General features: G+C 43.4%; 1 protein-coding gene across 22 annotated transcripts in view; it reads right to left on the reverse strand.

The window, feature by feature from the left end:
• The window catches only part of mbnl2 (muscleblind-like splicing regulator 2), a 68,476-nt gene extending 43,586 nt beyond the window's left edge, over positions 1-24,890 (reverse strand). For 4 of the 22 annotated variants that reach the window (XM_034677400.1, XM_034677386.1, XM_034677396.1 and 1 more), the window contains exons 1-3: positions 17,047-17,474; positions 15,312-15,505; positions 2,943-3,656 (exon numbers count right to left, since the gene is read on the reverse strand). In XM_034677400.1, coding sequence (XP_034533291.1) covers positions 2,943-3,116 — 174 coding nt within the window. In that variant the 5' untranslated portion in view covers positions 3,117-3,656; positions 15,312-15,505; positions 17,047-17,474. Of the gene's footprint in view, positions 1-2,942; positions 3,657-6,037; positions 6,091-10,726; positions 11,099-15,311; positions 15,506-17,046; positions 17,476-24,818 lie in introns of those variants that run through there. The other 18 variants (XM_034677384.1, XM_034677395.1, XM_034677385.1 and 15 more) reach the window with 15 other exon arrangements.
• Positions 24,891-24,988: the final 98 nt, after the last annotated feature.

Below are 24,988 nucleotides of genomic sequence, written 5' to 3' on the forward strand. Positions count from 1 at the left end.
TTGATGGAAGTTGTGACACAAACGCAATGGGAATTTTAGAATAAATGCATATCTTTTGAGGGATAACACAGACGGGTTTCTACTTTATGTGAATGATATTGAATTGATGCATGGATCCAAATCAAGGGATGAAGACAGTCTTTGTTTTGAGGATGCTTTTGTGCAATATTCAGGATATATGACCAAAAACTGTCAAATATTTACAGTGTTTCTTCCCCACTCGTGCCACTCTGCAGGTTTTCACAGGAGTGTTTTTCGCCCTCCTTCGCACTAACTAACGGCACCAGGCGAGTCTTTCCAACGATGGGCTTGATTGACATTTCAGCAGATTAAATCTAATCATCCAAATCCAGCACGAGCCTCGGAGATGAAGCGCAGTTGTTCGACAGATGATGCTAACAACAGCTGTGAAGATGAAGCACGGTGAGAATCGAGAGGCTAGAAGAGACTGATTTATTATCTAATGAAGGAGAGAGCTCACTTTTGGTTCAACCTAATCCAGATGCAGACTTTTAAAGTTTACCACTTCCGGCCAAATTTCACCGGATCTGTCTCCGCTCCGTCACAGCACTGGATCTGATTGGTTTCTATTCAAGTCAATGTGTTAACTTCAACTGGATCCACTCCGGATCAGATACACAAGACTTCTACTTTTTTGGATACCTTTAGATTACTTTAAACGACCCAGTCTAGGACATCAAGACTGCCAGACACCTCAAGTTGTGACCTCAAGTTCCTCTCAGCTTTGCAGCTGCATGGGCTTTCTTTCACCCTGCACATTAAAGCACAGATGATGCATGTATTGCCGGTGGGCTGCCTGAAGCTAGAAGAAACATCATTGAGAGCTCTCTAAATGAAAGGTGGCAGCAGTACGAGGTTGAGCGCTCCGGTCATTTACTTCCCTCCGTCAGGGATGACTGGCCAGAGCTTTCAGGGTACAGAACATCATGTCATGTGCAGACAGGGTCCGCTTCAGGCCGTTCCCTCGCATGCTGCGACAACAAATCGATCCCGATTGGAGTCAGCTGTTCGCCCATTAAACCATAACGGCGTAACAGCTCGCAAAAACCTGGCAGCAGGGAAGGAGTGTCACTTGACGCGATATTACAGCCAGCTTCAACATGAGCCAAGAAAACAGCTGATGGGAACGTAAAGACAGCTTGTTTTTAGACTGTCAAATAATTAATCCTCCTTGAACGAGTCGTGAGGAAGAGGGCTTTTACACACTGCAAAGATGGAGATGGATGTAAGAGGGGGGATGTGGAAGTGTGGATGGAGCACAATTCAACAAAGACCCCTGAAAACCTCAATTTTCTCTGAGTAAATTCAATTTTTCAGGCGGAGGGAAGTCACGTCGAGAGCTGCTCATGTTTCTATCCTATCTGCCTCTTTTGTCCTTTCACACAACCTCAGAAAGTTTCATCTGCACCCTCCACACGCCGCATCACCGCGTGTATGAAATGCAGCTTTAAAAAGCAGACCTCATAGTTCCAGTGTTCTGCTCTAGTTTCTGCAGCTATTTATCATTGTCAGAGCGTTTCTCCCTCACAGCTTGAAAACACCGGGCTGCTCTTAGATGCAGTAATCTTGTGTGCGGCATGTGGGGGCCTGTGCGAGGCGACCTCGTTATAATTGGGGAGACTTTCAAAGCGTTCGGTGTCGAGCTAATTCGCCACGATTAAAAAACGGCAAACTGTGCCATTAAGAAAGTATTTAAGATAACGAATTGAAGGAGGGCAGACGAGGGGTCGAGACATAAACTACGGGCTTCTTTTATAAAGAGAATAAACACTCAACGTGGCTTTAAAGGGGAGTTATGGTATTTTTAAACAGGGCTCTATTTTTAAACGTCTTGGTGTGTCAGTTACGAGCTTACAGTTCTGATAAACCGCCTCAGGCTGCAGTGGAGTCCCAGCAGGAGAAGGAGCCAGACCAAAGCATGCAGAAAGAGCTGTTTGTCGGAATCAGACTGCTCTCTACGCTGTCCATCAATCAAGACCAGGAGCAGGACTACGCTCTCATCAGATCTACAAGACTCAAAACATCATGTTTAGTGTGAGTCGTTACAAGGTTTAAAATCAGAAAAGAAGTATTTAACTCTCCAAACACTCGTGTCCTCTCTGGATTTCTTACCTTAGTTGAATCTAGTGCAAACTGGAGCATGCACAAGTCCAGTATGGGTGAGATTAAGTTGAATACATGCTAGAAAAACAAGATCCTGAACAGCATTATCAACTTTAGTTAGTCAGACTTTGAGAGGTTCAATTTTCTATCAGTTGATTCGGCCTGTTAAAGGACTGCATAGCTTGTATTTTGACGCAGCTTTCATCATTTAGACGCTAACATACATAAAACTACAGCTCAGGTTAAAAAAATGCCTCGAGCAGTCGTCGCATGAACCAAATGTAGTCAAATATATTCGGTTGATTCAACACTCGGATCCTTTTCTTTCCCTCACAAAAGGAAGAGAAGGAGAATCTGGTGTTTGAACCTTCTGCTGCTACCTCGGCTCAGATCTGTGGGAACCAAACATTACACCTCGCTCCGCCTGTTTGTGATGTTTGTTGGTTTGTGTGTGACAGCTGACATGCACCCAGGAATAGAAGCCCTGGAATGACTTCAGGCGATCAGATGTTCGCTCGCAAGTGCGGATGATGGACGAGGAAGGGTAACATTAGATGAACACACACACACACACACATGGGGTGACTGTGGACATGACAACAGACCTGTGTGGCCTTTAGCTTCATAGGTCAGACTGGTCTGTTAACTGCAGCACAGCAGGGAGGCCAGTTTAAGTGGGAAACTAACACCCACTGAGCATCAGGAGCGCAGAGCGGTGATTTGGGTCTGCAGAGGTTTAATCTGACATCCTGTGTGGATTCTTAACGTGTTTCGTGTGTTTTGCAGATTAAAGAAAGGACGGAGAAACGGATCCTTACCTTTAACGAGTCGAAGCAGGCGATCACCCTCCCGTTATCCACCTGGCAGCTCTTGGGCGGGTGAGCAAATTTGCATTCCTCGTCGCTGCGTGAACAAGTCCCTCTCTGAAACTGCCGGCACACTTCCAGGGTCAGCCATTTCGTGTCCCGTATCGAGGCGATGTTCAGAGCCATGTCGGCAGCTGGGGTGGAGTGGAGCCACTTGGTTGAAGGAGGAGGCGATCCTCTGGAGGGGGAGGCCTTTTTTTAGAGTGTCCCAGTTAAAAAAATAAAACGCACAACAACTAAAAGTGAAGGGACATGAAGCGGCGTCAGGTCAACGGATGAGGGGCGTCCTCGTGGAGGTAATGGACTGACAAAGTGTCTCCGAGCGGAGCATGGGACTGCACAGCTGCTGTGGACTCTGTCAGTCAGAGGAGCTAATTGTTCATCAATCAGTACACCTCAGGTTCGGACCTCTGACGGAGCAGAGGGAGCATACTTGGATCCGAGTCCCCGATATGTCCGACGTTTGAGTGATGATGTCAGTCAAGGTCGGACAGTCAGGGGGTGAAGAGGGTTTGTGGTTTTGTTGTGTACGATTCCTTCCTCCTCACACCGAGCACGCTGATCTGCGTCCCGTCACGACTGCAGAGGGGGAAAGAATCTCTGAAGAGGAGCCCCAGGGATCTTCAAGTAGGGATGCGGTCTCACAAGGCACTTTCTGACTGTGATCTGCGAGAGAGGAGAGAGAGAGAGGAACAAAACAAACAGCGTGAGGTTATTTCTGTGGAGAGAGGATAGAAAAGATTCAAATTCATCCAACAGCTGCAGTTAGAGACGTTTGTGTGTGACCCTCATCCCTTATTGATTAGATATGTCCTGCGTCGCACACTCAACAACCGTCTTCGTCTGGATCTTAAATTTTTGAGCTTTTCTTGCACCCTAACCTCGGACTTCCTGTACCTAAACATATCAAACCTGCAACTCTTTTATATGATCAGAATTTTGATACCTTTGCGCCCAAACGTCTGGGTTAAGTTGAGGAGAAGGTCATACTTTAGGCTGAAATTATTCTGGAAGGAAGTCTAATTTTCAAACAAGGAGAAACTCTGCCATGGAGCCCGCTGCAGCATGCACAGCCTGAATGAATGCAGGTAAAACGCTGTAATTTCAGGGACTCCCTCGTGTGCACGCCGCCCCAGAGGGTCAGAGGCAGTCGTGAGGTTATTCAGAAGCCACTCCTCCTATCTCTGCTGTGTGCACGGTGGCTACAAGCCCACCGGCGCTCTGACATATTGCACACAAAGAGGTGAATGGCAAACGCCTCTGTGCTATGAGACAGTGGACAAGAGATAGAAAAAAGAGCCCCGGGGTCCAAACCCGCCCAGTAGAGCCGTGCACGGCGGGACCCTGCAGCCAATAGAAAACCGCGCAGCGCAGCATTATTCCGGGCGGCCGTCCAGCAGCCACAGAGGGGCCGAGACAGATGCATACGCCAGTGCCAGACACGATTATGACGCTTTCCAGTGTCGTGCAATGTCCACCGCTCTCCCTGTCCAAATTAGATAGCAGCTCATTGACAGAGGTTTGTCCGAGCGCCCCGTCTTCTCCTGTAGAGGCTTGTTTTTGTTGTCCAGGGAGAGAGGAGGGGGGGCGATCGCTGGATCAACAATCTGAGGTAGTGACCTTTAGCTTGCGGTGTTTGAAATCCATTACTAAGCTACTGCGCAGGGAGCTCTTTTCTTGGCACATCTGGAAATGTTTTTCAGCTACCAGGGGGGGTGGGAAGGGGGCCAGGGACACCAGACTGAGGCAGGAGAGGAGTTATAAAACCTGCAGGTCTGGTTAAAAGATTCACACTTTACCTTTACGTAAACATGTTCCTAAAAAACGGAAAAAGAGGAAGAAAACTCGAATAAAAGGTAAAACAATATCTTTAAGATGAGGTGATCAGCTTGAACCGGTGTTTACAGGGACAAGTCCAGACTTGGGTGTGCTACTGTAAAAGGAGGAGAGGACATAACTTTAAAAACTCCCTTCCTGTGTAGAAACCATGAAGAGTCGTCCTGCAGGTGTGAGGCCGAGTTTAAGGTGAACTCTCGTCTCTGTTTGAAGAAATAACAGATAGCAAAAGAAGACAGCAAGAGCCGGTTGAGGTGGTTCGAGCATCTGGTTAGGATGCCTCCTCGCACTGGGAGGAGACCCCAAGGTAGACCCGGAGCTCGCTAGAGGGATTATATATCTCATCTGGACTGCTTCCCGCTCACAGATACGTGTCGTTCACTCTCAGACAACAAGTGCTGAAAAGATTCCTCCCTTTAAAATAAGCCACCAACACTAAACAGTTCAAAGCCTACAAATCCAGACCATTGTCTAGCTAATCATATTGTCCCACTTTAGTGCTGATCATGTGAAATGAGATGAGAAGCTTCCTCATCCAATCGCACTGACGCCGATGCTCTACTCTCCAAGGCAGGATTTAATTTCACACCGTCTCCCCGGGGGGAAAAGAGCCTATCGCAGCAGAAGAGAAAGTCAGGTAAGAATCATGTCAGATCTGACCTTTAACAATTAAACCCGTCGTATTTTTAGAAACCATGAGACTTCTGCGATCAAGCTAACCTACTTTGTCAGAACATGTGGAGGGAAGGACGGGAAGAGTTGATGTAGCAACGTTTGCTGAAATACATAGGAAAAACGGGCATCAAAGAGTTATGGAAAAATTTGCACTGGTTAAGGCTAAAAGCACAATTCAGCTCCACCAAAGTAAGACTGGGTAGCTTCACTGTGACTATGTTCAAGTTTGATACAGTCTACGGTCAAAACAGGCAACATGCCAGGTAGTCAGAACATAATGCTGAGATCTGCAGATCAGAAAGGCCCTCCTGTGGCTGCTTGAACTGCAACATAAACATAAATATGCACAGAGGCGACGACGTGTCTGATCCCATACCAAGGAGCAGGACTGGACTGACAGTGCTGCATCTTTTCTATCTGGGATATGCAAAAAAAAAAAAAACTTAAAAAGCAACTTGTGTGAACAACAAGTCAAATATTTTCTATTATTTCAGTCTGTTTTCTGCAACACAACAACCCCACTCCTCTATTTTTACCTGTCTGGGTTCAGCCCTCTGACAGCAGCTCTGTCACGGGCTAACAGAGTCGTCTGAGGAGAGAGAACAGTGGAGCAACAATTTTCTTAAGAGCATCACAAATAGACTTGTGTCACACTTGTACCGTGTGTCATCATCCGGTTTTAACAGTACACATATGTGGAATGTAAATTAGCGAGTCCAGCTCAGCAGACGGTGGGAAGACATGAACTTTGAAGTGAAGATGACAGCTGAAATCGAGCATGACTAAAAACGAAATGACAAACTAGACATGTATCATCTGTGTCCATTTACATCCGGGTAGTAGAGCTTTACAGTGGCTACAGCTTCAAAGGTCTGTTCAATTAATGCTTCATAATTCTGCATACAAAAGCCGGGCTCAGTAATTGTTGAACTTTTGCACTTTAAAGTTCTTTAGTACTATCAGCCGTAAAGATCCTGAATCAGTCGGGGTTCAGAAAAACCTGCTGTTCTGTGCAAATCTGCCTTCTCAGTAGAAAGACAAACATTTGTTAGATAAGTGGAACGTTTTCCAGAAATTCCTACGAATCTGTTGAAGAAATATTTAATAATTTACAGGCTAAATACTTAGTAGACAATTAGAAATGATCTCGACTCTGAAATATTCATGAGAAACAGCCCGAGGACTCTCCAAAGAACCAAGATGTACTGAAAGCTCGAGGACACAACCATTTATAGCTGCGGCGTATTTCATGTGCTTTGCCAAAAGTAGCTTTCAAGAGACGGATGTGTGAAACTGATGCTGCCAAAGCCTGTTAGCTAATGCTAGCCTCTCCTTAGCAGAGCGGCTGAGCTGTCTGTCACTCTTGAAACACACCAGAGCCCCTGCTGGGAAGCAAACTGTCATCCCAGGGAGAAAACTGTCACCTCTGTCGTCGAACAACATCCCATCTTCAGAAGCGTGGAGCTGAAACACACAGAGAAGGAGACTGCTTCGCAAAAAAAAGACTGTGTGCCTCTGGCTAGCTTAGCTTCTGCCAGTTCATCACCTGTAGATGCAGCCAGGCTCAGTGTGCAGTTTGGGCTTAGAGGTCACACTTTTGAGCAACATGTCGCTGATATAAAAAAAGGTAAAGACAGATGGTCTGCAGCAGTATGTTGACCTTTGAGATAAGCTCTCTAACACACCTTTATAGCTGAACTACGGTCTGTTTCTGCAGCCTCAAGGCCTTCAAGAGGCTACATCTGAACATGAAATTTTAAATATACATCTATGCCTCAAGCTATTTAGGACCACTGATCATGAAGAGCACCACAGAGCTTATCTTTAGTTCCTGAAAGAAGCCCGTGTCCCCTCCGTGTCCCCTCCGTGTCCTCAGTGCAAACACTGGACAGACTGGGTGACCTGATAAAGCGGGGCAGAGATGTGAAGAAAAGCACCACAGTACTAGACTTTATGGATTACTGACGCTTACTAAGGCCAGCTGGCGGGGGCATTATCTTGGTCAGTCTGCTTAATTGAATGAAAGTCAGTGGGACGGGGGAGTCTCGAGTGAAAGTCATTGGCTTGACCTCTGAATACCACGTATGTAACCCATTAGTCTGGTGTCTGTGCGCTGCAGTTTATCTTAGCTCAGCAGAGGTGATAAGCTACCTGCTCTTCATTGGTTGTAAGACTTGTGACAACGTTTACCGAGGCTTGAGCCAGGTGTTGCTGCTAAAATAAAAAAGGAACACGAGTGAGAGCGAGAGGAGAGCACACACGCCTGGCACCTGAGTGGCAGCATTTACATTCATTACCATTTCATGCCTGCAAACGGCTCTTCTGTGGTGATTTGCATGGCCAAGAGGAACAAGTGGTCAATGTTTTTCATGGCTGTGGAGAGAGTGCCTCATTGTAGAGGGGAAATAGGAAAATGTGCAGTTTCCAGTGAGTAATGGAAAAGGAGTGAGGCTTGTAGTGCAGGTTTTATCAAAATGTCCTCCATCCCTGAGAGACCGGGCTTGTTGGCTCGCGAAATGTTCCTTTGCATCTTCCAGAGTGGATCAGGCCGAGGCTCCACGCTGCAGCCTAATAAGGATTTAATACTATAGACGCTGCCGCGCTTATGAAATTGTCTTTGGCATAAGCTACAGCTCCTTGACTTCAATACCATCATTAGCGATAAAGGACGGGTGAGTGAGCTCAGCAGAGGTGGAACCAGGACTAAGCTAGGCAACACAAGAGGTGTTTCACAGAGTCAGCAGATAGGTGTGCCCCATATCATAATAGCCTTAGCTAAACCGCAGTGACCCCGATGGCCCTGCTCATGATATAGGAGCAGGCTTTTCTCTCCTGATCAGTGGCTTATTCTGTAACATGGAACAGATGATGAACCTTTCTCATCATCTGCTTTAAGACACAGTGTTATTATCTGGGATTGATATCAACCCCCAACTGAAGGGCTGCAACGGATTGTCAGCTGCATCAAACTGAGGCTGTTTTCCTCACACTGAAGTCCTCAGTTAGTCCCTTTAAAAGCATATCTTTATAGCAGCTTGGCTCGCAGCCCCCATATTAAACATTCTAAACATGGAACAGCATTATTTAGCTATTCTTTTAATAGAGGGCAGGATATCTGAAGCTTATTCTACTTCCATGAACAAAATATGAAAAATATGCGAGTTGCAATGTTCAGCCCATGGGGGGCTGGTGGCCTAGTGGTCCAAGCACCCCACATACAGAGTCTACAGTCCTCGTCGCTGAGGTCGCCGGCTCGACTCCCGGCCGCGGCCATTTCCTGCATGTCTTCCCCCACTCTCTACTCCCTACACTTCTTGTCTCTCTTCAGCTCTCCTGTCAAATGAAGGCAAAAAATGACCAACTACAAAATATGAAGCCCATGCAGGAGTGTTAAAAACTGCAGTTCATCAAGCGTCCACTTGAGGCTGGCTGCAGAAACACAGGAAACCACATACACACCCATTCAAAGAAGACGATCTTTACATCAGAAATAAACATGTTTACAGCCTGGTTCAAAAAACAAGTGTCAAAGCCCACCTCTTTACCTCACACTAGCTCAACAGAACTTAGTTTGAGTTCAGCATTAACAATATGGCTCCCGCCGACGATTGGCTTCAGGAAGAGATGGGTGACGTCAGGGATACTACGTCCATTAATCATACAGTCTATGCTCCGGACAGAGGATGCAAATAAAACCACAAAGGGCTTCTTAGCTAACAACAACTGTAGCATCAGGACAGCAGTATGGCTGAAGTCTAGTTTGCACCAAAGAGCATTAAAAGAACACTGATTTGTAACGTTTCACTGCTTTATCAGGAAGTAATCCGGTTTCATGAGCGGTTCTTTTCTCTTTTCGGAGGTGAGGACATCTCTGTGAAAGATTCGAATCTCAAGAATGACAAACACTTTCAGATTTAGTCTTTTTTTCTCATGTGGGCTCCTACATTTCAGTGATTTGGATCCTCTGGTCTGATGATTCAAATCACTGACTTCTAGGGGGCCGGCTCTTTCAAACTGTCTTGTTAACTGAATAAGTAGTCTTCTCTGCTCCCTGCTTAGCAACAGCGCTCAGGCAAGTCGTCATCTAATTACAGTTTAGTTGGCAGCCAGAGGTGAGCAGTTCTCTTCAGATAAACATGCTGATTAAAAGGATACCCAGGCTTCCTTAATCTGAAAGTCTGATGTGAGCACTGAGGAAGCACTGTACCTACAGCGACTGTTTTATTCATCACTCTGACGCTGCGTTTATCAGATCACGGGCTGAGGAACTTCATTACATTAAAGCTCTTGTATATCGGAGTATTAAGTCAAACCCGTCTATTGAAGGGGAATCTTAAGCTTCAAATTACAACACTCGGGAACGTAAGAGCTGAATGATTCAGCAAACCTTGTGTCACGCAGCGATCAGACTCCCTCTTTCATGTAGAAGATGTCTGAAAAACCTGCAGACCACTAAATCCTTTGAACACCAACACGAGGTGCGGTTTTCAGGAGTGGATTCAGAGAAAGGGGGTTTCTGTCTGACAGTAAAAACTCGCCTCAGACTTATCCCGTTATTTTCTCAACAGGAAGGGCTGAACTGATGTTCCACTTTTGGAAAACACCCACTTCCCCTTGATCCACAGCCAGACGTATGACACCACCCTGGCCTTTTCCAAGCAGGCGACACTGTCCAGTGCTTGACCAAGTGCCTCAGCTAAAGGGACACGTCAACATGCCCTCGTCTAACTGGAGAGGTTAATTATGATGTGCGGCTTATCAGAAGTGTGAAAATCCGTGTGTCACAACGTAAGACCCTCTTCTTACGCTTGTTGTTTGGAGAATTTGCACTTCAGCAAGAGTTAAAAACTTTGGAAGGAGCACGGAAAGAAAGCAGGGAGATGACAGATGCCACACCACACGACAAGTTTTTCTCCAGAGAGTGAAAAATGCGGAGCCTATGTGGCAAAAACAAAAAAAAGCTCCTGACATTTGCTGTAAGGGAAACCGCTGCGTTCAAGCCTCTCCCTTTGGAAGTCCATTACAGTACTGGAAACTGCGGTAAGAGTGGCTGGCTTCTGTGCATTTATCCCACTCTCCTGGTTTTCAGCCTTTTCTCTCTGGCTGATAAAACATTCCCTCTCCTTCCTCCCTCCCCACCCAGACTGGTATGCAGCACACTGCAGCAAAACTCCAGAACAAAATGTTTGGGAAAAAAAACAGACAATATGACGATTCTCTCCCACCTCGTTTCACTCGTGTCCCGCTGTCTCCTCTGCTGTCCCGATCATAGAAAGCACCCGGCGCTTCTGTGACACTGAGCTCTACAGCGCGGCTCTCCCTTCAGGCTCAGCGACTGGAGTTAATGACCATGTGAGCTGTTGTCATTCCTCGCGAGCTGCCGACTGCTGCAGCCGGAGGTCCATGCCTAGACAGGGATTTTCTCTCGATGTCTCTCTCTCTCTTTCTCTCTCTCTCTCTCTCTCTCTCTCCCTCTCTCTCTTTTTCAGCAAGCAGGCGAGTGAGGCAGGCAGGCAGGCAGGCAGGAAGCAGAAGAGTGTCTACTCCAACTATCTGGCTCTAACACTTCCAGCCACCCCCCCCAACACACACACCCCTAAAGCCAGCCCCTTCCTGCCCACCAGCCTGTGGCAAAGTCCCACCCCTGTAACAGCTCCAGCCAACAGGAGGAGAGCTCCTCTGAATCACAGCCTCTCCATTGGAGCAGAGTCATATAAATGATGCAAGCAAAATCTGTGCTTACAGTAACACCTCCTGAATGCTGATTTTTTAGGAGGTATTTCCCCAATTTCATGCCCTGTTAAACTATCTCTCACACCGTCTCTCATTCCACCTCCAGAGATGTTATTTCCATTCTAATCAGAATCACCAGAATGGGAACAAAGCTCATGGATGCAAAGTCTAGACAGATTCATGCATCAGTTTCATAGTATTCATAATATATCATTGATGTCAATGCTACAATTCACATTTACAACCAGGCTGTGTTAAATACTTGACCCTGATTTGTCAAAACTCCACATTAACCGTAACTACCTGCAACGCCAGGAACAACCTGATCACACACGACACATCATAGTGTGGTACATTCAGCCTCTGCCTGTTGACACTGTGGTAAAAAGGAAAGAATGGAATGGAATGAAACAGAATAGAATGACTCTGATTCATCAAAACCTGATAACAATAGAATAGATTCTCAAGGAATCTTAGAATGGAATGCCTCTGACTTATCAAAACCTGATAACAACCGTGATTAATTCTTAACAAAAGCGATGCTTAAGACAACCTGATCACAAAAGTTACACTATATCAATCCATGAAAAAGTAGTCCATCTTCAGAATGGGGAAATAATGACAATTTTCTGTGGACATATTTTTAAAGCTGTATAAGCAATTAACCATTAAATCAATTTGTTCTTTCCACTTGTTTATCTTTTTTTATTGTAGCCTGGTGATAAAAAGTATGAAGTCTAGTCACATCAAAATCCCCTTAGGATAAGACTCCTGCTCACCTTGTGGGACTACTATGCATAACCTCCTCTTCACTACACATTATCCATTACTTATTGATATTTTACCAATGTAGGCAAGTGTTAATTCCCTAAGTGTGTTGGATGTTTAACAGTAAAAAGTATGAATGCCTTTTTGCCAGTGTTTTTATATGTAAATATGGTGTGTCATTATTTATACGAAGGCAGATTTCTGTAATTAAGATTTATTCATTTAGTCTCACTGACAAGATTTCTGTTTACTCAGGTGATATTTGCATATTTTTTTTATTTGTTTCAGAGAAAAAAATAAAGAAAAAAAGATAACACTTTGTGTTTTTAATTATTCATGCACGTAAAGGCTTCACTTCTTATCTCCCACAACAAAGCAACACCAGTAAGCAATAATGAAAGAGTTGCTGCAGTTGCATAAAGAAGATCAGTCCTGCCCTTGTCTATCATCACATTTACCATCATCCCCCCCAGGAAACAAGAGCACTGACTGCACCTTCTCCCCCTCCCCCACCTCCTCTTCTCAGCATCCATCCTCTAAACTCATCCACCTCAACATCCTGACACTCTCCCCCCTCCCCATCCCTCACCTGTGTGTCCCCCCCTCATGTTTCACAGCTATCCTTTAAGCTCCATTTCAATCTCATTCCTTCGTTTACTGGACTGGAAAATTGCTCAGTAGTGAACATTTCAGTTATTGTTATTGCATCAGAATTTGGTGGGATAAAAAAAAAAGAAAAAGAAAAGTCTGGGTCTGTCTCCTCCCCCAACCCGTCCTCCTCTCCCCTCCACCCAGCTGATGACATGCTGCTTGGCATCACATGAGCCGTGAAACCTGAGCGTCACAGAACTGATGAGTCAGAGATCCAGCTTCATGACTTTTCGATCCAGATTCAATAGAACAGCTGTAGTGTCTGTCTCCCCCTGTGTCTGTCTCCCTCTGCCTCATACAAAGGGCTGTGAATGACGCTGCAGCCTGGGTGTTTCGTTGACATCAATGAGGCTAAACATGCATTACATCTCCATTATAAACAGATCTATTTACTGTCTGATTATGTTTTAATGGCTCGGTATTTTCTGAGGCTCAACAGGCGAAGGGACTGTCAGATGGAGCTGGGAATTCAGAGTATTTCTACCTCAGCAAATGACAAGTGGTGGTCAATTGCCGTAGAGATAAAGTAAAATAAACAAAGTGCCGCACTGAAAAAGAAGACGTTACTCTCTGATTGTTTCACACCGGTTAAGTTCTAAACAACTTGCTATCACTTCCACACCTGGGGGGTTAGATGGAGTCCTGAGGATATGCTACATTCAAATTCATGCTATTTTCTGTGACTACCAACCCTAGCTTTAAGGCTTGGTTTTAATCTGTATAAGTTACCTACCTAGCCTATAGGAGGTTAAAAGTTCTAGTCCTGCATGGAAACAATGAGAAAGACCAACAATACGATTTTAAGGTAGCCTAAAACAGTCCTTTAACATGATGCTATAACGTGATTTAAGGCTCTAAGATATCATACTTGCACATATTTTGGTCACAACGTTTTCCTCGTTGGTGGACGTTGTTTACAGCGCATGAAGCTTTGCACTCTGTCTCTATTTCAGAATAAAGATCTGGATGGTAGCTTAGGTAGCGGGACTAAAACTGCTAAAGACTGAAGGGAGGCAACAGAGCCAATGACGGTGTCACTGAGCGACAACAAGCTTCATAGCCCTGTTGAGGTTTGAAGTTCTCACAGAAGAATAAAGCTGGCCACGTCTTCACAACTCACCCAGACTCTGTAAACCTCTGCTTCTGTGTTTTTAATTGCTCAGTCGTCATACAAAAGGTTCCTCAAACTGGCACACCTGATAATCTCTGTAATATCCTCTAGTATGTGTTGCACTGTTATTTTGAAATTTCAACTGTGTGCATTTTTGAGATGACAGAGGAGAGTATCCGAAGTTTGTCCTAAGGCTCCTCATGGTACCAGATTTTTAAATCAGATGGATTTTAATACTCCTGTAGTCTGAGCCGAGCCTCAGGCATCAGAGCACCTGTAATGAAATAACACAGACAAGCGCTCTGCCATTACATAAGCATGAACAGGGAGGAGGGGGATATCAGCCTTTGTCAGAAGCAGAAGTGTCACCTTACACCCTCAGCGCATGTATGCAGAGTACGCTGCACCGTGTACAGAGATGCAGCAGATTGGAGGAGCGGGGATGCTTCCTCGACGGCTTATTACCACTGCAGGATGAAACATGACTAGCATGTCCAGAGGAAAACATCTCCATGTATTATGAATCACCCAGAACAACAGCACTCATACAAACCAGTCAGCTCCATCATCGCTGAAAGATTGAGCTTATCAATTTCTCATCTGGCTCAATAACCACATGACTGAACAACTGTCAATAACTGTGTGAAGAGCCATTCTTGTAGCCAATTTCCACCGGCAGGCCTCAGATAGGCTGCCTCCTAAATAGATTTGTCCGACAGGAAAACAAACAAAAGCCTGGCAGACAAACAAGCCGAGCCACTTCCTTCCCGCATGGCAGCCCCCTCCCCTCTTATTATCCCTGTCCTGTTTGACCCCGAACGGCTTGGCTTGCTCACACACAGAAACCAGATTCAGTGGCCCAAAGAGGCTTCCTTTCCACAAACAAAGTCTGAAACAATGGCTAATTACAGCATATAAAGAAAGACGGGTTAAAAATCCGTGTTTGAAAACTCTCCCATAGCGTAGATCTTTGTGTTCAGTGTTTTTTACCACTGGGTAGTTGAACACGACAGAGAAAAACAGGACTCAGAAATAGGCCAGCGAAGACAGATCAATGAAAAGGCAGCTGTCTTTTTCTATTATTAGCCGTAATCAAATATCAAGCGGTGCAGAGATGTGCTTCCTTCCGCTTCAGACCCATTCTGGTCAGTCATCACAGGAGGATTGAGAATAAACAACTGTCCTAATGGATGCAGAGGGAAGGCGAATGGTCGACCAGTTTGTTTTGGAGTGAGTTCAAGGCTGTGCAGAGGATAAAAATCAACTGGGAATTTACTGCACTAGCTTGGGATTTAAAATTGTTTATCTGAGCTTAATCTAAGGCTAAACAGAGCTGGGTAGCATCTCAATTTAATGATTCCAATCCCAGTTCTGCTCATCAGTTCTGGTTCTTGATTCTGAAGCTATTATTTTTAAGAGATTAAAAGAGTAATGAACAAAAACTGAACGTTCACTGAGACAGTTTTATACAAATGAACATGGGGCACTCTTTGTTGGAGGGTAGAGTGGTGCTCTCTGAAGAACTATATTTGACATGATTCCTTTACCTTAATTTAAAGCTAGCTGAGTCCAAGGCACTCTTATCAGCAGCTCCACATCTCCTCATAAACATGCAGGACGTCACCAGACATCGCTTGCTTGCACCTGAAGTCACTGTTTTCCCTGGCTGCTGTGTGTCTCTGCTCCGCCCTCTGTCACAGCTTGGCTCCTACACTGCTACACTGCTTGCTTTGTTGACATACTGGGTCACAAATGGTATAATGTTACGTCAGAAGTAGGACTGTCAAGACACATCAGTAATGAGGATGTAGCGGTTCTACATGAAGCAGCAGAAGCCACCAGTAAGTTAATCCTGAAGGATGATGGGAACCCAAAAGTCACGTCCCTTATTGAATCTACAAACGTCCCAAATTTAAAACCGCTTCCCATTTGGAGCCGCTAAGTCAACCTTTTATAGCTTTATTGGAAATTCTTCACTCTGTTAATAACGGAAAGGTCATTTCCTCACAACCACAGCGGGCTCAGCAGTGTAATTTTGCTGCAATAGCTTTAATGAAGGATAATCCATATGAGCCAAAGTCCTCTTTACATTGTTATTCTGTCGGCTCATTTGAATTGAATGCCTCCTGCTTGTCTGCATCCTGTTTTCCATTGGTACATTATGTCCTGAGATGTCACTTTGCATTTTTATAAGCAGCAATTACAGAGCATGACCCAGCAGCTGGACTGATCACAACTTATTAACCTTACCCGGGTGTCTTGCCCAGCCAGGATTAAAGTGTGGCTCCTTTTTACGTCTCATTAGAGCTGCTTTATTTTTCTTGTACACTCCAATTAAATCTAACTATCTATTAATCAAGGTGCAATTACATTTATTGTCTTTTTTATTTGCATTAGGGAGTAATAGGATTAAGTAGATGGAGAGTGGAGCATGGTGCACAATCTGACAACATCTGTCTTTTATATAAGGCATGAATAATACATGCTTCATTATTAAAACTAGGGATGTAACGATATAACGCAAGACGTTAAAAATTCCATACAAATAAGAGTGGATTAAAATCGATTCAACAAAATTTGTATCAGGATATTATTTTTAAACAGTAGACAACAGTTTGCAAAGTGCTGACAAAAGTGTGCATTGGTTTTATTTGAGTTACAACACACCTTAAAATTAAAAAGGATTACTTTGCTTACAAAGAAATATAAGAGGAAAATATTTATTGCAACTGTCCATATTTGAGAACTGAAATAAAATAAGTTATTTAAATTTTGAGATCAATCCAGTTTTCATGAAAATCGTTAGAGAATCGAGATTCGAATCGAATCATGAAGCAAAATTCGAATCGAATCGTGGGTTGAGTGTATCCTTACATCCCTAGGAGATGGAGAGTGGAGCATGGTGCACAATCTGACAACATCTGTCTTTTATATAAAGGCATGAATAATGCATGCTCTATTATTAAAACTATTCCTGAGTTGTGTCATTGTGGTCATAAACCACTGACACAAAGAGCATTTCATAAACAGTGCAGGACACACACACACACACACAGGGACGACTACGACATGATGCATGCTGTTTAAAGGGATGTTGTCATGCAGTTACTTTGTTTACATTGGCTGTCAGGCAAAGCAGTCAAGCACAATGCTTTCAATACTGGAGGAGCATCTCGACAGCAATATTTGACCCCCTCTGCTGTCCGATCGAGCTGCATCACAGCCTACATAACAGCCCTTTGCAGAGCACGAAGCATGCTAAGCTAACTACCTGCAGCTTACCTGATGACGACCCTGTCACATCCAGCTGCTCTCCAGCCGCCGCCGCCTCTCCACAGCGCTGTTTCAGTGAGATCAGGACCCAGGACTCGGAGCAGGACGGTAAAAGATGTCTTCGACTCACACTTCGCACTATTTGTTTAACAGCAGCAAACTTTTGTCCTCTTTCGAAGTGTGTGTGTGTCAGCTAGCTCGCTAACTACTTTTAAGGCTCTGGAGGAAGCAACAAGCGATTTTGACAGTTCGATGAAATGTTGCATGTGCGTTCAAGAGGGGGGTCGTTTCAATATCTGATCAATAACAACACGGATTAATGCACTCATTGAAGGGAATTACAATACAACATGATAAGACATGTTGTTTTAATAGAATATGTAGGTACGTGCTGTCTAAGTTTAACACAGGACTTCGTTTTTTCGGTAAACAACACTTCTCCCCCCCTGCAGTGAAAGTGGTACAGTCCAGAGGAACCAAGGATAAAGGGAGGGGGTGCTTGTTACCTAGGAAACAACAGTGAATCTCCCTCGGGGGAAAGATGTGTCCACTGATTTATGAACCTCTGCCTGTCAAACATTAACGACATCTGATCACATCTACTGTTATTTATACTGTTTTAAACAACATTAGTTTACTACTTGTATTAGATTAATGTGGAGTTACTACCTGCCATGTGTTAAAAGATGAATATACTAATGTGTGTGTTTTTAGGCTGTGACACATATTGAAAGGCTAAAAACAGGAATTTATTTGAAAACAAAAAAATATTCTTCAAAATATTTCAAATAATAAATAAAAACAATTCACTGAACAAAATAATATTTTTGATATCCCCCTTATTTTTTTTAATACCAAAAAATGCATTATATGCATGTCATGAAATGCAAATATAGCATATGGAAAAATGTTGAATTTGAGGAATATTTTGTGTTTTTTAAAAGTTTATGCATCAAATTACATATTATTGCTTAATTGAAATATTTGTGTTTTGTAAAATGTTTCTGCATTAATCAAGTATGTCTATGTTATCTTATATTACATTTAGTATTTTTTTATGTTTTGACTTTTTATTTAATATTTAGGTTTTTTTTATGCTTTAAATTTGATTAAATATGTTTATGTTTTCATTTTCAATTTAGTATGTTTTATGTTTTTCAATTTTCTAAAGTACTTTGACAGTTATTTAAAAAAAACTTTTACTGTTTTTGCATTCATTAAATATTTTTTACATTTAGTACAAGTTTTTGGCTTCAGTGAAATTTTTTTTGCATCATGAATGTTTGAGCATTTCACCCTTTTTATCACTTTTTATATATGACTTAAAAATGAATATTCAAGCGTCAAGATTTATTTTGCTTAACACCCTGAATCCCTTATAATAAAGCAGATATATATCATTTATTATGACCATCATGATCCTTTAATACTGACTTCCTATATGCTTTTATCACATTTCTTAACCTGTCTGAAGAATCCTAATGGCAGAAAATTTAAAGTAGACATTCAATTAGATTGAACATTTTTGCCAATTTCAGACTTAACCTTCACTTGATGCTTTGCAGAGCAGCATGCACATCCCAAGCATTTTGCAGCCTAATTGCACACAGCTGGCTGGATTTAGCAGTCTGTGACACACAGAGACCCGTTGTCAGCAAGAAGCGCAACGAGTCAACAAGGAGCAAGTCACAAATATCCCCGGAATGAGCAGAGAGGCACAAATTTAGCCCCACTGACTGCTGCCCACGCCATGTGCTGCCTATTGAGCACATGAACAATGAACATAGCCATCACAGGCCGCTCTGTCAGGGCCAAGGCCGTAGTGCTGCAGCTAATGAAGGCATCACAGTTTGACAGGACGCGGGTCTTCAGCGGTGTCAGGGATGAAGATGTGATTAGACGTCGATTGTTTGTAATACAACCTGGGGAATGGGTCGCAGATATTTATGGGCTTCATTTAAAATCCATCATGCTGAAATTCAAAGCTGGGGTCAGAGACGTGATGGAGGCTTCTGACATATGTCGCAGCCTTGCTTCAGTCATGAGAGTGTTTATCATGTGACATTTGACAACAATGGCTGCAACCTGCAAGTATCTACCGCACATGACCTCAGGAGGAGCAATAACAAACTACAGGCCTAACAACACAGATGTGTCTTTATTCTGACTTTACATAACCTGCTCTCTCTCTTTTCAACATTGTATCATAAAAATGTAGCTCTTTTCCATCTATCCATGTTGCTTCTGACTACAGCAAGCAAACAAGTAAAACATAACACATCCACGACAGCACCATAATGTGGAAAAACAGTATTTCCAAGACGTAAGTGATTATGAAAAACTGCTCACATAGGTCAAGTTCATCCCCCGAGGACTACCGTATTGATCTCAATGCAGAGGAGGCATTTGTAAAAAAAACGCTGCTGCCGGCATACTTCTCAGAAACTCTCTGAACGCCCACACGCTTCCAAACAAACACGCACAAGCACACACTTTCAGAGTGGGCTCACAGTTATAAAGACACACACAACATTCAGTTTGCAAACTGCAAAAAATATCCATCTAACGAGACATTTTCCTTATCTGGAGAGGAGTTGGAGGTTGATTCAGTGAGGCATGTGGTTTCTGTTTAGTACATGAAAAATGTATTTTAGGAACAAATACTGTTGTTCAGGGATTTCATCATCTACAGTTCAGAATATCAATATAAAAGACTCAGAGGATTAAAAACAGACATGACTCGGTAGTGGAAGTCATGTCTGAGAATAATGCATGTACTTCAATGATAAAATTAATTTCAAACATGCTTTAATGAGCAAAGAAATGCAACACCACAGCCTGTGTTTGTTGGTGTTTGTGCGTTTTTCTCATTAATGCGCTTTAACTCTACATTTGTTGCCGTTGCAGTCTGCAGAGTGGACCTGTGGATCGACTGAGGGGGCGTCAGGCAGTAAAAAAAAAAAACAACAACCGCAGCATCCACAGAACAACCTCTGTTAGCTCCTCACAAACGCAGAATGAAGAGATCACTGTAGGAAACAGTTTGCCCCCGCAGACTGAAGACTGTAAACACACTCTCAGACAGGCGAAAACATGAACACACACATAGAAGGGCTAAATATGAGGCTCTGAGGCCTCTCCGCACACACCTACACACAATGTGCCGGCCCCTCATGCAAAGGACGGTATTGATCTTATTCAGTAAATGAGAGCACACCTGATTATGAAAGCTTTTAACCCAAATGCTTAATGCAGCGCAGGTTTAATGGAAAGAGCTTATGGCTCAGAAGAGAGAGAGAGAGAGAAAGTGTGTGTGTGCGTACTTTCATCGTGGTTAAGTCAATTTGATTGATTGTTGAGAGCCCACCTGGACATTTCACTCCCTGTATGACTTTGATGAGCATTTTAGTAATCACACAGCCTAAGTAATGATGGATAGAAGATGCTCCTGCTGTCATTAAACAAACTGATCCCCCTGAATGTGTGCACGCTGCAGCAGGAGTGCTTATTCAACACGCTGAGAGGATCCATTTTGAGGCCAACTCATCCGTCCGCTGAGAAAAGTGGAGTTTATGCAGCTCCATAAATCATCTGCTGCAGCTGTTTGCTCTTATTGCTTCATCCATTCCTCCAGGATCCAGCTCAGCATACAGGGAGACACTTTGTGATCATGTAGCTGAGTAATATGGAGTCAATCTTAAAGAAAACACCTTACTCACTCACTGAGCTGCAGTGCTCTGTGATCATTGAGGAGTTAAAGCTCAGGTTGTTTTATTTTAAGTCGTACAACTAGATTTAAAAATACACTAAAAGTCCTGCTGTGCTAACACGGTCTGTCTGCCACATGTTGCTGCACAAGTAGAAATATTTTCACTTTGTTTTCATAAGTGCAGAATGTGCCACTGAAAACAGCTGACCCAGTGCCTTTATTTGAATTGATTGAGCAAAGATAGCTCATATTTAAAACTTCAACCCAGGCACAGAGATCCATAAATAAACAGATGATGGATGCTCCTCTTGTGGGAGTTCATTACAAAAACTCAGGGCCTGATTTGTGAAAGGACTACGAGGCTGTTGCACCAGTGAAACCTGTGCATGACAAAGCGGTAACCCCCCGGTCTAAAAATATGAGTCCAATGTGGAAGTGCTAAAAACTACAGTTCATTGAGGATCAGCTTGAGGCTGGCTCTGGAAATGCCGGAAACCACATACACACCAATTCAAAAAAGACTTAGAACTCATTCTAAGTGAATTCTCCTCTCAGTATCTCAAGAACACATGATCCTTCATTTGTTTGGAAGCTGAAGAATTAAAAAAATAAAGCTTATTCATCAATATGCAGCTCAACAGGATGACATCTATTTGCAATACATCAGTGTTATACTTTGAGTATTTGATAAGTGTAAGAAGCACTGCAGAGTGAATCTAATAATGAACAGTGGCATTTCTGAAGAGAAAACAGACTGCCTGTAATTGTGAGAGATGAAAATCTCTGAAATGTCAGGAGGAAATGGCAGATTACCATGACAACACAGCTATTGTCTTGTCAAGGTCTGAGTTTGCAGAGTTCAGACCGCTGCTCCGACTGTTGCAGGCGTAATAGCAATAAATCGTCTTTTCTCTACAGGCCATTATTCACCACTAAAATCCAATTGACTCGTTCCCTGAAATTGCACGACTTAAAATCAATGCGGCGTCATCAGTCCATCCGAAAGTGCTTCCAAATACAGTAAAAGAATGTGTATTATTCATGAGATCCAGGTTCACACGAGGCCGCCGGCTCGGCCCAGACTCCTTAATGGCTGCACCGCCCTTCATCACAGCCGAACCCGCCCTGTGATCCCGACTTGGCGGCCACTTAGCCCAAAGGATCGAGACTCCTTTGAAATATTCAATAATGCATTAAGGATCAGAGAGAAGTGGGCTAATTATGCCCACACACACACACACACACACACACACACACACACACTGTCTCTCTCTTACACACAAACGTAAACACAGGGAGAAGTTAGAGGTAGTAATTAAGTATTTTGCACGCTGACAAGCTGTAATGATGTTGGGATTTTTGTGAATGAAAAATGAATGAGTGCTTGTAGGTTGTTAGATTTATATTTTCATTGTGTGTGTGTGTGTGTGTGTGTGTGTGTGTGTGTGTGTGTGTGTGTGTGTGTGTGTGTTCCTCAGTATAAGAGACAATAATAACCTATCTGAAGGCGACCCATCAGCTAAAATATTAATGCTGCTGCTGCAAGGCTGCAGGCTGCTGCAGCAGGTCACAAGGACACGTCCTGCCTCATACAGGAGGAGGCAGCTCGGTTAGCACAGAGTCTGACCTCTGAGGCTGAGTCCAGGTCTGACCCTCTTTCTATCTCGATCTATAACATAAATCTACCCACTTTAATAGAGTCAGTGTAGATATACTTCATAGTGTTATAGATTTTTTCGGTGAATTTAGGGGTGATACATTTCCAAAAATTGAAGTCTATTCCCCCCCAGATTTATTCAGGAGGTCTGCAACATGCACACAAGCATTTACGAACAAGAATAAAATCCTACAGCTGCAAATATGAGTCAATATGACAATTTCAAAATGAAACAAAGACAGATAGTGAGGACAGATGTGGGAGCAGCTTGAGGAGCTACTGGACCCCAACCATCTCTGAGAGGGAAATGTGGAGGAACATCCTGTCCCTAAGCTGCTGATCTCTACAATCTCACTGAAGAGGAGATAGTTGAGACATTACCCCTTACAACCTTACATGTATCTTTATGCAACACTTGAACTCACAGCAGTGCCCACCAACAGCTTATTTAAATAACAGTTCATTGAGTTTCAGAGCAGAACCTCTCAATATTCAGTTCATTTATATAACTTGGCAGAAAGTATTCCTCTCACAGCGCTCGTCCTCCTTCGTTTTACTTCTCTTTTTAGACAGAAAATGTTCTCAACTCGGCTAAAATCAAATTTAAGACTGAATGACTTCTTTCTGCGTCTCCTGTTAGAAAGCTCTTCTTGGGATTAAATGAGAAGAGGAAGGGAACGTGGAGTGGTTTTCATATTTTTCAATCAGATGGAGCAAAAAGTATAAAGTATAATAAGTGTAAAACACACATTTGAAACTTATCTTATCTTACTTTATGTTAAAGAAATTAAGGATTCTATATCAGTCACCTTCATTTGTGCAAATGTTCAGTGAAGTCTGGCCTAGAAAGCAGCTCCTTAAAGATGCAAAAAAGAAGACAGCAGCATTGATCCCTCAAAAATAGCATAAGACAAAGAGCCACACTCACTCTTCTGCACTCTTTACTTCCACACACACACACACACACACACACACACTCACTCACTCACTCACTGTTCTGTTGTCTCGGCTTAACGGATCAAACAGACCTTCAAACACTCTCTCCGCTGCTCAAATGAATCGTATTTCTCTCTGTAATTATCGATTTCTAAGTGGCCTTGCAAGCATCATCAGTCAGAGCCTCCTTCAAGTACGGCAATTATTATATTACTGTAACCATGGTGATTTATTTGCAGTGGAAATGTATTTGTGGAGGAGAGTGGGTGGAGGATCAGCCTGTGTGTGGGTGTGTGTGTGTGTGTGTGTGTGTGTGGTTACAGTAGTAGTGCTAGAGGCTAATACCTTGCAAACAGGGCTGCATTCACACATACACTGTGACCTCGAAGCTAAAGGCACAATACTGAGTATAAACTAGAAGAAAAACTGTGCAATGCAGGCATATACAGCCTTCCCACACAGGTTATATAAAAATGTATAATAACACGACTGCTGTTTCGTCAAGACGCGACAGTGAAGGTGTTTTTTTCTTCCTCTGTATCTTTATTCAGACGTTGAAAAAGCTCTGACTTTATCATTCAATCATTTTAATGTGTACAAGCGTCTCAAGCAGAGGTACAATGCCGTCATGCATTGTTGTTCCTCAACTCTAATTATTGCTTCAATGCTCCATCTAGTGGCCGCAGCAGGTACAGCAACATGATGAGAAGATGATTCAGATGTTTCTGCACAGAGGAAGGACCAAAACCAAGACTGTACGGACATGATCTACAGGCCCTTAGGAAGCACTGCACTCGGTCTCAGCAGTCTGGTCATGGTTTCTGCCTGTTAAAGGAAGTTTGTCCTTGCCACTGTAACTTGCTAAATGCTGCAAAGTGCTCTGCTCATGGTGGGTTAAGATGAGATCAGACTGAGTCCTGTCTGTAAAATGGGACTGCATCTTATCCTGTCTTGATGTTAGGTCTTTGTTAATAATGGAACATAGAGTGTGGTCTAGACCTGCTCTGTTTGGAAAGGGTCTGAGGATAATGTTTGTTTGTTGTGATTTGACACTGTATAAATAAAGATTGATTAAAAACAGACATGACTGTGTAGTGGAAGTCACTGCATGGGCTCAAAATCACTTCGAAAAACCACTGCATCCACACATGCAGGTTAAAACTGCACCTGAGCCCGTTTAAGACTGACTGAGGGCAAGTGGAAATCATGGACGTTGTGTCCTCCGCTCTTAAGAGGAGAGGGACCACAGCTCACAGTTAAAAGCCAGCATCCCTGATAGTATGGGGATCATAAGTAGCTTACACATCTGTGAAGGCTCCATTAATGTTGAACAATATATATACAGGTTTAGGAGCAACATATGCTGCCACCCAAACAATGATGTCTTCAGGAATACCTTACATATTTCAGCAAAACCACATTCTGCATGTATTACAACAGCATGGCTCTGTAGTAGAAGTGTCCAGGTGCTAAACTAACCTGCCTGCAGTCCTGACTCGTCCCCCATTGGAGCATCATGGAGACCCTGAACTGCTGAGCATCTGAAATCCTATATAAAGGCAAGAATGGGACAACATTTCACTTTCCAACCTCCAGAAACGGATCTCCTCGAGTCACAAATGTTTACAGAGTGATGGTGGAAACGTGTC

This window comes from Notolabrus celidotus, chromosome 24 (assembly GCF_009762535.1).
Source record: "Notolabrus celidotus isolate fNotCel1 chromosome 24, fNotCel1.pri, whole genome shotgun sequence".
NCBI lineage: Eukaryota > Metazoa > Chordata > Actinopteri > Labriformes > Labridae > Notolabrus > Notolabrus celidotus.